Source organism: Bufo bufo, chromosome 1 (assembly GCF_905171765.1).
Source record: "Bufo bufo chromosome 1, aBufBuf1.1, whole genome shotgun sequence".
NCBI classification, from domain to species: domain Eukaryota; kingdom Metazoa; phylum Chordata; class Amphibia; order Anura; family Bufonidae; genus Bufo; species Bufo bufo.
The window spans coordinates 498462749-498477595 of NC_053389.1; the positions used below are offsets into that span (position 1 = coordinate 498462749).

A 14847-nucleotide genomic window follows, 5' to 3' on the forward strand; every position below is an offset into this window, starting at 1 on the left:
TGTATCAGGGGTTAAGATAGAAGACATGGAATATAAGTTGAGTCTGTTTGCAGATGACCTCCTCCTGTCCCTTACTAATCCTCTTATTTCTCTGCCAAATCTCTTAAAGATTCTGAGAAACTTTTCAGAGATATCTGGCCTTCGAGTTAATCATCAGAAATCTGAGCTTATGTTATGTAATACTTCCCCTTCTATGAAGTCGCTCCTTTTAAGTAAATTCCAGTTCCATTACCTACCCAATCATATACCATATCTAGGCACAGTAGTGCCCACTCAACCGCACATGATGTATAAACTGAACTACACCCCTCTATATCGAGCTATCAGAGAAGATCTTAAAATCTGGAATGCACTACCGATATCTTGGATAGGTAGAATACATGTAATCAGGATGGTTGTATTGCCCAGGCTTCTTTATTTATTTAGGACTGTCCCATTACCAGTCCCGAGTGGGGACCTCCGCGACCTACATAGGGATGTATTAAAATTTATTTGGGGCAACAAGCGTGCTCGTATAGCACGGGCCACCATGTGCCGACATAAAACACAGGGAGGTTTATCAGTCCCAGACTTCATAAAATACTACAAAGCTGCTAGATTAGCCCAGCTTTTCCTGACACATACTAAACCAGAGACACACCCCCTGTGGGTGTCAATGGAACAATCCCTCCTGTCCCCATGGTTGTGGAGAGCCTTACTCTGGACCACATTGCCTCTTCCGAAAAAATTAAGCTCTATCTCACCGTTATCCTACCAAGCATTGCTGCTGTGGAGATCAGTTAGGTTTAAGTTTGCACTACAGTCAAAAATCTCTCCACTCCTTCACATAATAGGTAATCCGGCCTTCACACCGGGATTGAGAATTACCAATTTTAAATGGTGGATAGACAACAATTGTACAACTCTACACAAATTCCTGGTTAGGGGGAAATTGATGGCCCTGAGTGATTTTAAAGAAAAATTTAACCTCCCTAGAGGTGAATCATTTGCGGCTAATCAAATATTCTCATTTCTCCATTCCTTGAAGGTGGATAATCAGAACTTAGACTTTACCCCCTTTGAACGCTTTGTCAATTTTTCTTTGTATAGAAGGGGATTACTGTCCAGACTATATGGAATGCTTGATCCCTCTCCTGATGGGGTTAGGCTTCCGTATATGGTGGAGTGGGAGAGGGACACACAGGAAAAATATCCACTGTCAGAATGGTTTTCCCGTTCCCAAACTTTGACCAAGACCTCTTGGCAAACCACACTGGCAGAGACCTCTGTGAAGGTCCTTCATAGAACCCATCTAGTGCCTTTTAAGTTGCACCGCATATATCCTGAAGTATCACCATTATGCTTTAGGGGTTGTACTGATAATGGTACAATTTATCATATATGGTGGACGTGCCCACATGTTCAACTCCTTTGGTCTAAAATTGGCAGACTGCTCTCCACAATTTTAGGTTGTAACTACCAAATAACACCCGCAGTATGTCTTTTAGGTGATAAACCGCCTGGACTAACATTCGCCAAATTCAAACTATCGCAACATATACTGATGGCGACTAGAATTCATATAGCGTTTAAATGGAAATCAAGTACATTAAGCTTCCAAGCAGTTTTGGATAGGGTTAATAGAATCCTACTATATGAAAAACTATCCGCCATCCGCATGGATACATTCGAAACGTTTGAAAAGTTGTGGGAACCCTGGGTGTCCTCCTCCTACTCCGCCAGTGTACAACAGACTCTATCTCTATAATGAATACTATGCCGTTGGAAGCTGTTGCAGACATAAAAAGTACATAGACTATTCAAGTGTATGATGTCATATTAATACTTGCCATTTCCTAACTAATAACCACTTTTGGATCTCCTCATTGATGATTGTCATAATCATTGTCATTTTTCTTTATTATTATTTTCCTTTTTGTTAACAATTTATGTATGATCGAAATACAGTTGGTTGCTGTATCATAACGCTTATATGAAAATGAAAAATATTTTTCAATAAAGCTTTTGAAACATAAAACGGGGCATTCCGACTGGGCAGTACCTGAGACTCCGGCTGAATTGCTCAGAGGAACAGGAATTTGTAGATCAGGCAAATTGTCTGAGAACATGCTTTCATGAGAGGGGCTACCCTGACAAGATTGTACCCCCGCGTACCAAAGAGCACTTAATCAGGAACGTACCACACTGCTGCAACCACTAGATAACAAAATGGAGTCACAAAAGCTAATCAGACTATTTGGGACCTTTGACACCACACATAAACGAGTAAGGGATACCATCTCCCAACATTGGGACATCCTTTGTATGGACCCGGACTTATTTGATGTCATTGGTGCCCAGCCCTCAATTACCTATAGGCGAGGGACAAGCCTGAAGGACCACCTAGTGCATAGCCACTTTGAATCCAAAAAAGGACCCCAAAATGTGGTTAGAAAATACAATATCAGGTTGCTTTCGATGCGGTAATTGCATTTTCTGTGACCAAATACAGACTACCAAATCCTTTAAGAGCAATATGGATGAGACTACATTTAAAATCTGTGATTTTATTAATTGCCGAACAATAGGGGTTGTTTACCTGATAACGTGTGAGTGTGGTCTCCAGTACGTGGGCAAGACACGTAGAGAGCTTTGCCGACGCATTGGGGAGCACATGGGAGATATTTGCAATGAAAGGGATACAACAGTGGCCAGACATATAGTGGAGTTGCATGAGGGTAACACAAAATGTATCAGGTTTGTAGGCATTGAAAAGATTCTCCGCCCACCAAGAGGATAAAAAGATCCTCCAAAGAGAGTCATGGTGGATCTTTAAACTCAAGACTTCCAGTCCCCTTGGACTGAATGAACAGTTAAATTTTGGTTGCTTCCTATAATCCCAGGATTCTCATTTATCAATACCACACGTATTTTGTTTCCGTTAGAACATCTTTTAAAACACCCTTCATGTAAAATCTATTAGTAGGGGTGTGTCTTTTGTTCTTGCCTCCCAGAAATAATAATGGGATATGTCCACATTCATCTATAGGGTACCTATGGTACTTTTAGTCTTTGTTCCTCTCACCAGTAAGGGATCCCACCACTTAAATGTCCTGCAGAGTGTGAATATATGTTAATTTAAACAAAACAAATTAAGTCCAGCTCCCTCACCAGCATCCGTGCATGGAACAAGTCAAGGTCGGCTCTTCTCACATGTGAAAAAATAAAAAAAGTTCCAGCACCGGATAACATTTTCATAGCTTGTCGTTATTTGACGTTCATAATCGTAGAAAACGGAAGGAGGTTATGAGTAAGAGCCAAGAGGCTTGAAACATGTAAACCTGACCGGAGGTGGTGGGAGGTGATATCCACTGTTTGTTTTCTACGATTATGAACGCCGAATAAAGACAAGCTATGAAAATGTTATCCGGTGCTGGAACTTTTTTAATTTTTTAATTTTTTCACATGTTAATATATGTTATGGATAATAACAGGACACGCATACTGCTTCCTGCCTTGCCAGATGCTGAAGGTGGCGTCGTGTGTTGCTATGCAGCGCCGACGCTACACTGACATCTGTCACGCCCCCTGCTCCCATTTGACACGCTCCGGCTACCCCACACTCCTCCAAGTATTAACGGTGACGACAGTGGGCAACCCGGAACTGGCAGGTGAGGTGCGATCCTTGAATCTATTTAAACGATGGCTCCACGCTGCCGCCACACATCAGACGCTGCCAGACTTTTTCCTCTACACCTAGAGGTGGCAGGGCTTTCCACTGGCCCTCCCTCAGTGTATTTAGTGACACTGGATGAGACAGTGATGACCACTAGTAGTCTCTCTGCACTGGTCCCCTGATGAGTCTGGGGGAACTTGATTAGACGAAACGTATTGGGATGTTTTTATCTACATTTTCTGACCTTGTTTGAGTTATTCTGATTCTGATTAACAACACATAGGGTCTAGTTATTTTTTCCTCTCCCCTAACAGGGTCTTCTAGGGATTTAATAGGGCAAGGTTCCGGACGGGGCAGCCCTTGTCAGGGCAATGACTCCATATTAGGAGGTCATCAGGGCAAAATAGGGATAAGACTTACACATTTCATCATCCCTCATTCTCCCTCCCCCTCCCTATATCAACCATTCCAGTATCCGTGCACCAGTCGATTAATCAGCATACCGGTAAGATTGTTCCATTTTTATTTGTGTATTTAGTGTGTTATTCATTAGATACGAGTTATTAAAAGTTAAGTCTTAATTGCATAAGATTACCCCTCTAGTGCTGTTATTGGTTTTATTTTATATACTTGATTCCCAGCACCCAATGGGAATTGAGGTTTACTCTTACTAACAGGTGATATTGATTATATGTTTGCCACTGGGTGGGTGTAACATTATTTAAAGGGGTCCTCCGGGAATTTAGAAAATGAAAATACTTAAATATTACTTTATTGTAAATATATTCCGATATACCTTTCATTATTTATAATGGCTCATTTTGTTTAGGGAGCAGTCATTAGGAGAAACAAAATGGCCACCGTCCTATTAAAGGGGTTGTCCGGGTTCAGAGCTGAACCCGGACATACCCTTATTTTCACCCAGGCAGCCCCCCTGAGGCTAGCATCAGAGCATATCATGCTCCGATGCGCTCCCTTGCCCTGAGCTAAATCGTGCAGGGCACGGGCTCTTTTTTGTTTTCAATAACACACAGCCGGGCGGAAACTTCTGCCCGGCAGTGTGTTCGGTGACATCACCGGCTCTGATGGGCGGGCTTTAGCGCTGCCCTAGCTGTTTTACTAGCTAGGGCAGCGCTAAAACCCGCCCATAAGTGTCGGTGACGTCACCGGGGTTCCTGGCAGCCCCATGGAGAGCCCCAATACATCACCGGATCTCCAAAAAATTCCTTCGCCCTGCGCGATTTAGTGCAGGGCAAAGGAGAGCATCGGAGCAGTTCATGCTCCTGTCAGGGGGCTGCCTGGGTGAAAATGGAGGGATGTCCGGGTTCAGCTCTGAACCTGGACAACCCCTTTAATACACACAAAACCTGTCCTAATGATACAGGAGGACATGTTACTTCTGAGCATCATCCTCCTCTCATACTTAGATTATAAGAACTTTAACTGAATCTCTGTGAGAATGGAGTTCACGAGGAGCCATGAAGTACAGAGAGGATGGACAGGACTGCATACAAGTGCTGCTGCTCATTATTTACACCCCCACTATCCTCTCTGTACTTCATGTCTCCTCATGAACTCCATTTCTACAGAGATTTAGCTAAAGATCATATTAAACTGTATTCAAGAGCATAGAAGAAGATAATGCAGCTATTTAGCTCACTGCTCTGAAGTAGCATGCCCTCCAGTGTGATTAGGTCAAATTAGTGTGTACTAATAGGACGGCGGCCATTTTATTTCCCCTGATGATTGCTCTCCAGACAAAATGAGCCATTATAACTAATGAAAGGTATTTTGGAATATATTTATAATAAAGTAATATTTAAGTATTTTCATTTTCATAATTCCTGGAGAACCCCTTTAAGGGAGGTCAGTTTTGTTGTAGTCATGTCATGATTAAGATCGCTGTGACTATCGAAATATTCCACTGGAGTTCATTTTCAATTAGCTTGGAATAAAGGTGATATGGTCTTAACTTCTGAGTGCTAGACAATCGTATTTCAGAAACACCTCTGTCCCGCCACTAGGCATAAAACAGCGACCCAGATTTACCTTAAGATTGTGATTTTAGGGGCACCTGCAGTATTTGGGGCATATTTAGCAGTAAACACGCTAGCTTCAGATGTTAGCTGAAAGTGTATAGGAAATATGAAATGCAGGACACGCAAGTGTTTTTTTTGCTACTAGCATTTTTGTTAGGCCCCTTTCACACGAGCGAGTATTCCGCGCGGGTGCATTGCATGATGCGAACACATTCATTTCAATGGGGCTGTGTACATGAGCATTTTTTACGGATGGTTGCTAAGAGATGTTGTTTGTATACATTCAGTTTTTTATCACGCGCGTGCAAAACGCATCAAAACGCATTGCATCCGCGCTATAAAAACTGAACAACTGAACGCAATCGTGCATTTTTCACTGAATGGATTCGCAACGCATCTGGACCTAATCTGAACACGCTCATCTGCGAGGGGCCTTAGATGGTGTTATTTGGGTCTCTGGCAGTCGTTGGCATTTTTTCTGACGATTTACTAATCTATAAGTAAAGTAAAAAATTGAAAAAAAAAGTGGTTTACACAATGTTTAAGAAAAAAACTGCAAAAAATTGCCATGAAAACAGCATGCGGTATGGGGGGGAAATGCAAGCAATTTCTATGGCATTGTTTTAGTTGTGGAAAAATGCCAGATACAATTCATGTGTGTAGGGACCCTTAGACAGGGTAGACGTCTAGCCAAGGAGTCTTTAAATGTGCCAGAATTATAACAGTTATCAGTTCTTTGTATGATAAATCCAGCATACTTATAGACTGCCTGTCTAAAACTTAAAGGGCTCATACACACGGCTGTTACGCAGCTGTGTCCGTATTGCGGCCTTCAAGTATTAGGTCCGCAATATACAGGCACCGGCTGTATGCACCCCGCATCAGGGATGCGGACCCATTCACTTGAATGGGTCCGCAATCCAGAAGGAGCGGTGTGGAACTGAGGTACAAAACCCCACAGAAGCACTATGTAGTGGGTTTCTCTCCATGCCTCCGCACCGCAAAAAAATAGAACCTGTTCTATTTTTTTGCGATGTGGACGGATCACGGACCCATTCAAATTGAATGGGTCTGCATCCGTCTGCGGAAGCCGCACGGATGGTGCCTGTGCATTGGGGACCGCAAATTGCTGTCCCCAATGCACGGAACTGGCACAAGTTCATGTGCATGAGGCCTAAAGATTTAAGTTGGCCTAGTTTCTTTAACATTTTAGGCTAAGGATCCTTTCTCCCACTAAGTTAACACCGCCTATGAAACATAGCAAAATAAGAATAGTTGTGACATTTTGCACCAAAATGTAACAACATTGTAGACAGACTCAAGGCACAGAGTCAGTAGTGAATTTGGGCCAGGGTATCCATTTCTCCTGGAGTTTTTCTGTAAGCACTGAATGGAGCTGGGTTGCAGTCTCCTGAATAGTAGATTGCTGAGAGCACTGAAAGAGGTGAAAGAACAGAAGAGACAGTGGTCCATCTGTTCCTGGGATCTACAGGGGTCCCAGAGTTTGTGTCTTTGCTGATCTAGCTTATTTCAGAAGACTAAAAGGTAGGCAGACAATGTCATAGAGCAGCAGGAAATGCTAGCAGAATGCTTGGGTGTATAGGGAGAGGAATTACCAGTAGAAAGAGGGAGGTGCTCATGCCACTCTACAGAGCACTAGTGAGACCTCATTTGGAGTATTGTGCTCAGTACTGGAGACCATATCTCCAGAAGGATATTGATACTTTGGAGAGAGTTCAGAGAAGAGCTACTAAACTGGTACATGGATTGCAGGATAAAACTTACCAGGAAAGATTAAAGGACCTTAACATGTATAGCTTGGAAGAAAGGCGAGACAGAGGGGATATGATAGAAACTTTTAAATACATAAAGGGAATCAACAAGGTAAAAGAGGAGAGAATATTTAAAAGAAGAAAAACTGCTACAAGAGGACATAGTTTTAAATTAGAGCGGCAAAGGGTTAAAAGTAATATCAGGAAGTATTACTTTACTGAGAGAGTAGTGGATGCATGGAACAGCCTTCCTGCAGAAGTGGTAGCTGCAAATACAGTGATGTAGATTAAGTATGCATGGGATAGGCATAAGGCCATCCTTCATATAAGATAGGGCCAGGGGCTATCCATAGTACTCAGTATATTGGGCAGACTAGATGGGCCAAATGGTTCTTATCTGCCGACACATTCTATGTTTCTATGTGACACAACATTACCATATGGGTGCACAAGTGAAACCAGTAAAATAAATTCACGTCGATTATTACAGTGTGCAACTTTTGAACGATATGCAGCCACATTAATAGCCATTTCAATGTGCTTCACAGGAGCCACGTCTGCTAATATGCTGATATTTATTCTTCCCTCAATGTTATACTTGAAAATTACAAATGGTAATGATTCTTTGGCCAAAGAGAGATTCTGGGTAAGTTATTTGCTCCATTTATAGTACTTCTATTCAGCTATAATTTTTGAGATGCCTTAAGAATAAACTTGAAATGGAAGTGAAGCCATGAACCTAATTTGCTTTTCTGATATTATATAGTTTGAAGCCAGATTCCACATGGTAAAAAATGAATGGTTTGTTTAATACCATCTTTACTCCACCTTCTTGGTATTCATTCCCATGTTCCTCTTGCTAGACTCCCTGCACTGCTAAGGATGCAAAAATGCAGGCATGTGTAACCAGTGAGCAATTTAGAAAGCATCGTTGAAAGTGCATGGGTTAATGCCTTTATAAATCTGTCATGTCCTATCATTTATTCATATTTATGCGACCACTACACAAGTTAACATTTTGCCATGTTCAATATATACACACACTATATTATGTACATAATAAATGGAATTTCCTAATACATTTGTAAAATTGGCCCTAGAGGTGAAGCTTCAATTTGAAGGAGTAGGCAGACGATAAGCACTTCTTTTGCATGGTATTCAGTTTCTTTGGATTGGACATGACCCTTCAGTTATAAGCCCAATAAGCTTGACTGTCTAAATCATGTAATATTATCTAATATCATCTACACTGACCTTTAGTTCTTGTTCACACAGTGCAGTGATGCGGGGAGCCCACAGCCGGTGCCTGCATATTGCCGACCCCCTGTTTGCGGGACGCAATACGGCCACGGCCGGGCAACGGGCATGTGCATGAGGCCTTACCGGTATAAATGCTACACACCAGCATTTTGCCTTCTTTTCATTATGTATTACCCATGTTGGGTTATAAATAATATCCATTAGACATCAGCAAACCATTTAGTATGGCTGCTGTGCATAACAACCAATGGAATTCAGTGAATGTGTCCGTCATGATTTATCTGTCTTATTTAATATGGCTTTTTATTACATTTTTTCCCTGTAGGCATGTGCTTTCTTTGCACTTGGGTTGTTATTCGCCATGGTGAGCATTCCTCTTGTGATATACGACTGGGTTCATTCACCGAATAAAGATGGAAGCTGAGCTTCTCTACAAGGTGTCCTCTTGCCACCACCGCAACCATTGTTTTAAGGGCACAAATAGGCAATAGTTTGAGGGGACAAACCTTACTATACCTCACTGGATTTCTCTGCAGCATGTTTTTTCTTATAAGAATACTATACTCTGTACCATACTCCTTACTATCATGTATCGTTTCTTTCACGTTATGCCCTTCACCAATCGGATTTCTATTTTCTGATGAGTTCTGTAAATTGTCTCAAGTATATCATCACAGTTTTCACCAAATTGTGTTTACAAGAAAAAAAAAATGTCTTTATCAACAACATACCATTTTTAAGCCGTACCCACCATATACAGTCATACTGCCTATAGTATATTTATTGATAACTTGCTTCAACTTTGGAACCATCTCCAGGGGTAATGGATTGCCATTGGTTATGAAAACCTACAGTGTAAATCCAACTGGTATTATTCTTCTAATGGAAATTAGCATGGAAATGCTAATTGCTATATACAACAGCTTGGTTCCAGTCCACTGAACCTTTCTTTTGCCATTGAAGAGCATGATCCAATAATGACAAAGAATTTACAGTAAAAAAAGTCCAGATGTGGGTTGTCCAGGCTAGGAGCCGACAACCCAAATGGTTGGAACCTGTACCTAATAAAACAAACCCTACTCATCTTTCTGCAGCACCACTGTTCCTGCACCACTGTCCACTTCCCGGCTGTTTCCAGTCCCTGCAGGACCAGAAGTGGCTTTTTCCCATGAATGCTACAGCCAATCAATAATCTCAACGTTGCATGTGCTTGAATGGCATGTCGCGGATAGTGACGTACTAGAGCATGCTGTTCTAGCACATGTGAATGCTGAGGCCAGTGATTGGCCTCAGTGGTCATGGGACCATGCCACTTCCTTTCCGGCTGTGCCCAGAAGTGGATGGGAAATTTCAGTGGAGCAGGAATGGCTTTGCTGCAGAAAGGTGAGTGTGGCACCTGTTCCGACCATTGGCATTGCTGTTTCCTAGGCTGGACACGGTATATCCATCTCAATCATTCCAAAGGTCACTGATCCCATAAATATTATGTTAAAAAAGGATGCAGTGTGAATATGTTCTAGAGATGGACTAGTAATAGATTTGTAATCTGGGTCCCTTGCTAGATGAAGCAATGTATCGGCAACTGAAATTTTTTATGCCTAGTGTACTGTATTTGGACTTATCCGTGCTTACATTTTTACAAACAACCATGCCGTCATATTCCACCTTTACCAAATTGTCACTAATCTAACAAATTTGTTAGCAAGAAGTAGGGAAAAAATGTAAGGTAGTATAATTGTAAGATCAGACTATACGGGTTCGATGTCTGCAACCAGGTTTACTTACATAGGAGATGTAGGAAAAAAATGTTTAATTAAGTCCATTTGCAAATTTGCTTCATTTTTCATTTTAGATACATTGAGACAATTTAAAGAATGCATGACTTTTGTTGCACAATGTATTGGTAGAGGTCACAAATGGCATTTGAGCCAATATAAATGCTTGTTTCCCGGAACAAAACATACACCATGTTTGACCTAATTGATGAATAGAAAAAAACATGGCTAAGGCTACATGCACACGAACGTTGTTTGTTTCCGTGTACCTTCCGTTTTTTTTTAAGATAGGATGAGGACCCATTCATTTCAATGGGTCCACAAAAAATGTAGACAGCACACCGTGTGCTGTCCGCATCAGTATCTCCGTTCCGTAGCCCCGCAAAAAAATAGAACATGTTCTATTCTTGTCTGTTTTAGGCATTTTTACAATGAAACCGCAGAAAAAAATAACGGATGGCATCTGGATGTCATTCGTTTTTTTTGCGGATCCGCAATTTGTGGACCTCAAAACACATACGGTCCTGTGCATGTAGCCTAACTCGGATTTTTTATTTTAAAATATTAAAACACCATGGCTGAAATAGATTTTGATGGATATTTTGAAATTCATGATCCTTTCAGCATTTAAAGAGGTTGCTTCATCTGAGACAATGGGGGCATATCGCTAGGATATGCCCCTATTGTCTGATAGATGCGGGTCCCACTGCTGGGACTCGCACATCTCTCCTAAACGAAAGTGGTGGAGGGCGCACTGCACGTGGGCAGCCGCCCTCCATTCATTGCTATGGGGCTGCTGAAAACAGCCTAGTGCTGGCTCGGCTATTTCTGTCGGAAAAAAGAAAGAGATTGAGGGTTAGTCGGATCCTGTGGAAAAAATCCAGAGGATCAGAACAAACTAGAGGCGCCAATGGATAGAGAGCTGATGTAAAAAATGGTATACGATATGGTACAGAAGTGAATAGGCTGCTAGTGGGTTGACACCATGCAGATAACAATCTGCACGTGTTGTAGATACTGTAAAAGGGAAAGAACAGAATGGTTAGGCCCAGCGGGCTCAGAGATTTAACCCGCTGGGTAAAACCTGTTCCGATCCACTATAGAGCGCCAGATCACTGGTCTCTAATAGAAGATCAGGGTATAGGGACCTTTGCTGGAAAAAAAATCTTCAGTGAAACTCAAATCAATAGCGAAAAAAAAAGAATGTATAAACATACCACCCACATGGATGTATTGGATACAGATAAGAATAAAACAAATAGAAATCAGTAGAGAAGACCCAGTTAATAGTGTGCGTCAATACATTACATATAAAAAAGCCAGAGCTTCGTACCCATACAATATGAGGTTGAAATTATAGCTTAAAGCTTAAAAGAATAAAAGAATCACGTACAAGCTGTATTGACTTACTTCACGAGGGGGGTGGTTACCTCGATAAACTCAAGAAACCAGGGAACCTTAAACCCCCCCCCCCAGCCTGGATCGCCTGTAGAGTTTCAGAAAATGAAGGCAGCCAACGTCAAACGGGGCTTCTTTTCAAATTCTTTATTAGGAATCAAACATCCGGCTGAACGCGTTTCGGGACTACACAGAGTCCCTTCCTCAGGAGCAGTACAGAAAAAAAGTGGTGTACACACATTTTTTTTATATGTAATGTATTGACGTATCTTTGTATTTTATATGTAATGTATTGACATATCTTTTTAATTTTTTTTGCTATTGATGTGAGTTTTACTGAAGATTTTTTTCCAGCAAAGGTCCCTATACCATGATCTTCTATTAGAGACCAGTGACCTGGCGCTCTATAGTGGGTCGGAACAGGTTTTACCCAGCGGGTAAAATCTCTGAGCCTGCTGGGCCTAACCATTCTGTTCTTTCACCTTTCCAGTATTTCCGTCGGACCCATAGAAGTGAATGGGAGCGGAGGCCAGCAATGCGCGGTGCGCTCCCATTCACTTCTATGGGGAGAGCGCTCGGTGGTGGTCGGACCACTCTGTGCTCGATATAGGTGCGGATCCCAGCGGTGGGACCCATACCTATCAGACATATCCTAGCAATATGCCCCTATTGACTTAGATGAGACAACGCCTTTAAGAAAGTGTCAAATTATGTAGTATACATAATGGTAGTCTCTATGCTACAGCTAATCTATATTAATACCTCATCATTTTGTGAGCTGTTTAGTTGGTCTGTCTGCACCTACTATACAGCTTCTGATCCTATTATACCTATATTATAAATGCCATAACATTAAAGGTCTGTCTAGTGAAAGATACCCCAAGTTTATTTTACACCAGCAGATATCAGACCGCTAGCAATCATCATTTGACACTATAGCAAGTCTGTTGGCACTTATGTAAGGACCTTCACACGAGCAGATAAGGGCCCAACAGAATTGTAGCATGAATGATTAGATTGTTTGTGCGGCAATTCATTTATACTATTGTTGGCAGCATATCCCAGATTTACACATGGGGTTGTGCTGGCAACAAAAGATTATTTTTATGCCAGCATAAAAGATCCAGTGAGCTGACAAACAAGCAAACATGGCCCTTTTACCCAGATCAGGGATTGGAAATGAACAATCATTTCAGGCAATAATTGGCCCATGTTAAAGGTCCAAGCCTAAAAGTATGATAGGAAATTAAGAGTTCACATTTCTTTAAATGTGATCCATTCCCATTGTCAGAAAAAATACAGATGAATATACAGTCATTCTTGAAAGTTTGTGAATCCTTCAGAATTTTCTATATTTCTGCATAAATTTGACCTAAAACTATATCAGAATTTAACACGAATCCTAGAGAAGTAGATAATGATAAAAAACGTATTAGACTTGGGTAATTTACTTATTGAGGAAAATTATCCAATATCACATGTTTGTGAGAGGCAAAACTTTGTCAAACTCTCCTTTCAGTATCTGGCACGACTCTGGTTCTGGTAATTGTTGAATAGTCCTGCATATCCGCTTGGAGGAATTTTAGCCCATTGTTCCATACAAAACCGCTTCAACTCTGTTATGCTGGTGGGTTTTCTTCCATGAACGGCTCACTGCAGACCCTTCTTCAACATTTCTACTGGATTAAGATCAGGACTTTGACTTGGTCTTTCCAAAACCTTATTCCTCTTTAACCATTTTGTGGTAAAATGTACTTAGAGTCATAGTGTTAGTGCATGACCCACGTTCTCTTTAGATTAAGTTCACAGACAGATGTCTCAACATTTTACTTTAGAATTTGTTGGTATAATTCAGATTGTATTGTCCATCAATGATGGTAAGCCATCCTGGCCCAGATGCAGCAAAACTTGCCCAAACCATGATACTATTATTACCGTGTTTCACAGCTGGAATAGGATTTTTATGCTGGAATGCAGGGTTTTTCTTTCTACAAACATAACTCTTCTCATTTAAACAAAAAATTTATATTTTGGTCTTATCCATCCAAATAACTTTGCTCCAGTAGCCTTCTGGCTTGTATAGTTGATCTTTAGCAAACTGCACACAGGCAACAATGTTCTTTTTGGAAAGCATCAATTTTTTCCTTGCAATCCTGCCATGCGCACCATTGTTGTTCAGTGTTCTCCTGATTGTGGACTCATGAACATTAACATTAGCTAACGTGAGAAAGGCCTTTAGTTGCTTAGAGGTTACCTGGTGTTCCTTCGCATGATCTTTGTTGATCAACCACTTCTGGGGAGGGTAAAACATAATCTGTCTGACTCTGTATTGGTGGAGTCCAAACACTTTAGAAATTGTTTTGTAACCTTTTCCAGCCTTTTGAGCATCAACAACTCTTCTTCTGAGGTCCTCAAAAATCTCCTTATTCGTGCCATGATACACTTCCACAAATATGTGTTGATCAGACTTTAATACATCTCTAAATAAAACAGGTCACTCACTCACACCTGATTGGCATTCCATTAATTGAAAACACCTAACTCTAATTTCACCTTCAAATTATCTGCTAATTACATTTTGTGATTCACAGACATGTGATATAGTTTCCTCAGTAAATAAATAGCCAAGTCTAATATTTTTGACTCATCTGTTAGATTTTATTTTCGTTATCTACTTTTAGGACTTGTGTTTAAATCAGATGTAGTTTTAGGTCAAATGTATGCAGAAATATAGAAAATTCTAAAGGGTTCACAAACTTTCAAGCTGTCCTGTATAGATTAATGCAAATGTGCCTATAGGTTGCACTTCAATTTTACTAACTATAACTATAATGATAAAGGAGCACATATGTAGACAGGAGTTGTACCTAGCTTTCATTAGTACACACAGTAAATATTGCTTACAACAGCCTTGGTTTTAGATTTACTGTATAATTTCATTTATTTCT

The 14847-nt window shown here is 40.9% G+C and overlaps 1 protein-coding gene across 1 annotated transcript in view; it reads left to right on the forward strand.

The window, feature by feature from the left end:
* Positions 1-9700, forward strand: part of SLC38A1 (solute carrier family 38 member 1) — a 136908-nt gene extending 127208 nt beyond the window's left edge. The window contains exons 15-16 of the mRNA XM_040410588.1: positions 8015-8112; positions 9052-9700. Of these exons, the coding sequence (XP_040266522.1) occupies positions 8015-8112; positions 9052-9150 (197 nt within the window). The 3' untranslated portion in view covers positions 9151-9700. The remainder of the gene's footprint in view (positions 1-8014; positions 8113-9051) is intronic.
* The last annotated feature ends 5147 nt before the right edge of the window (positions 9701-14847 follow it).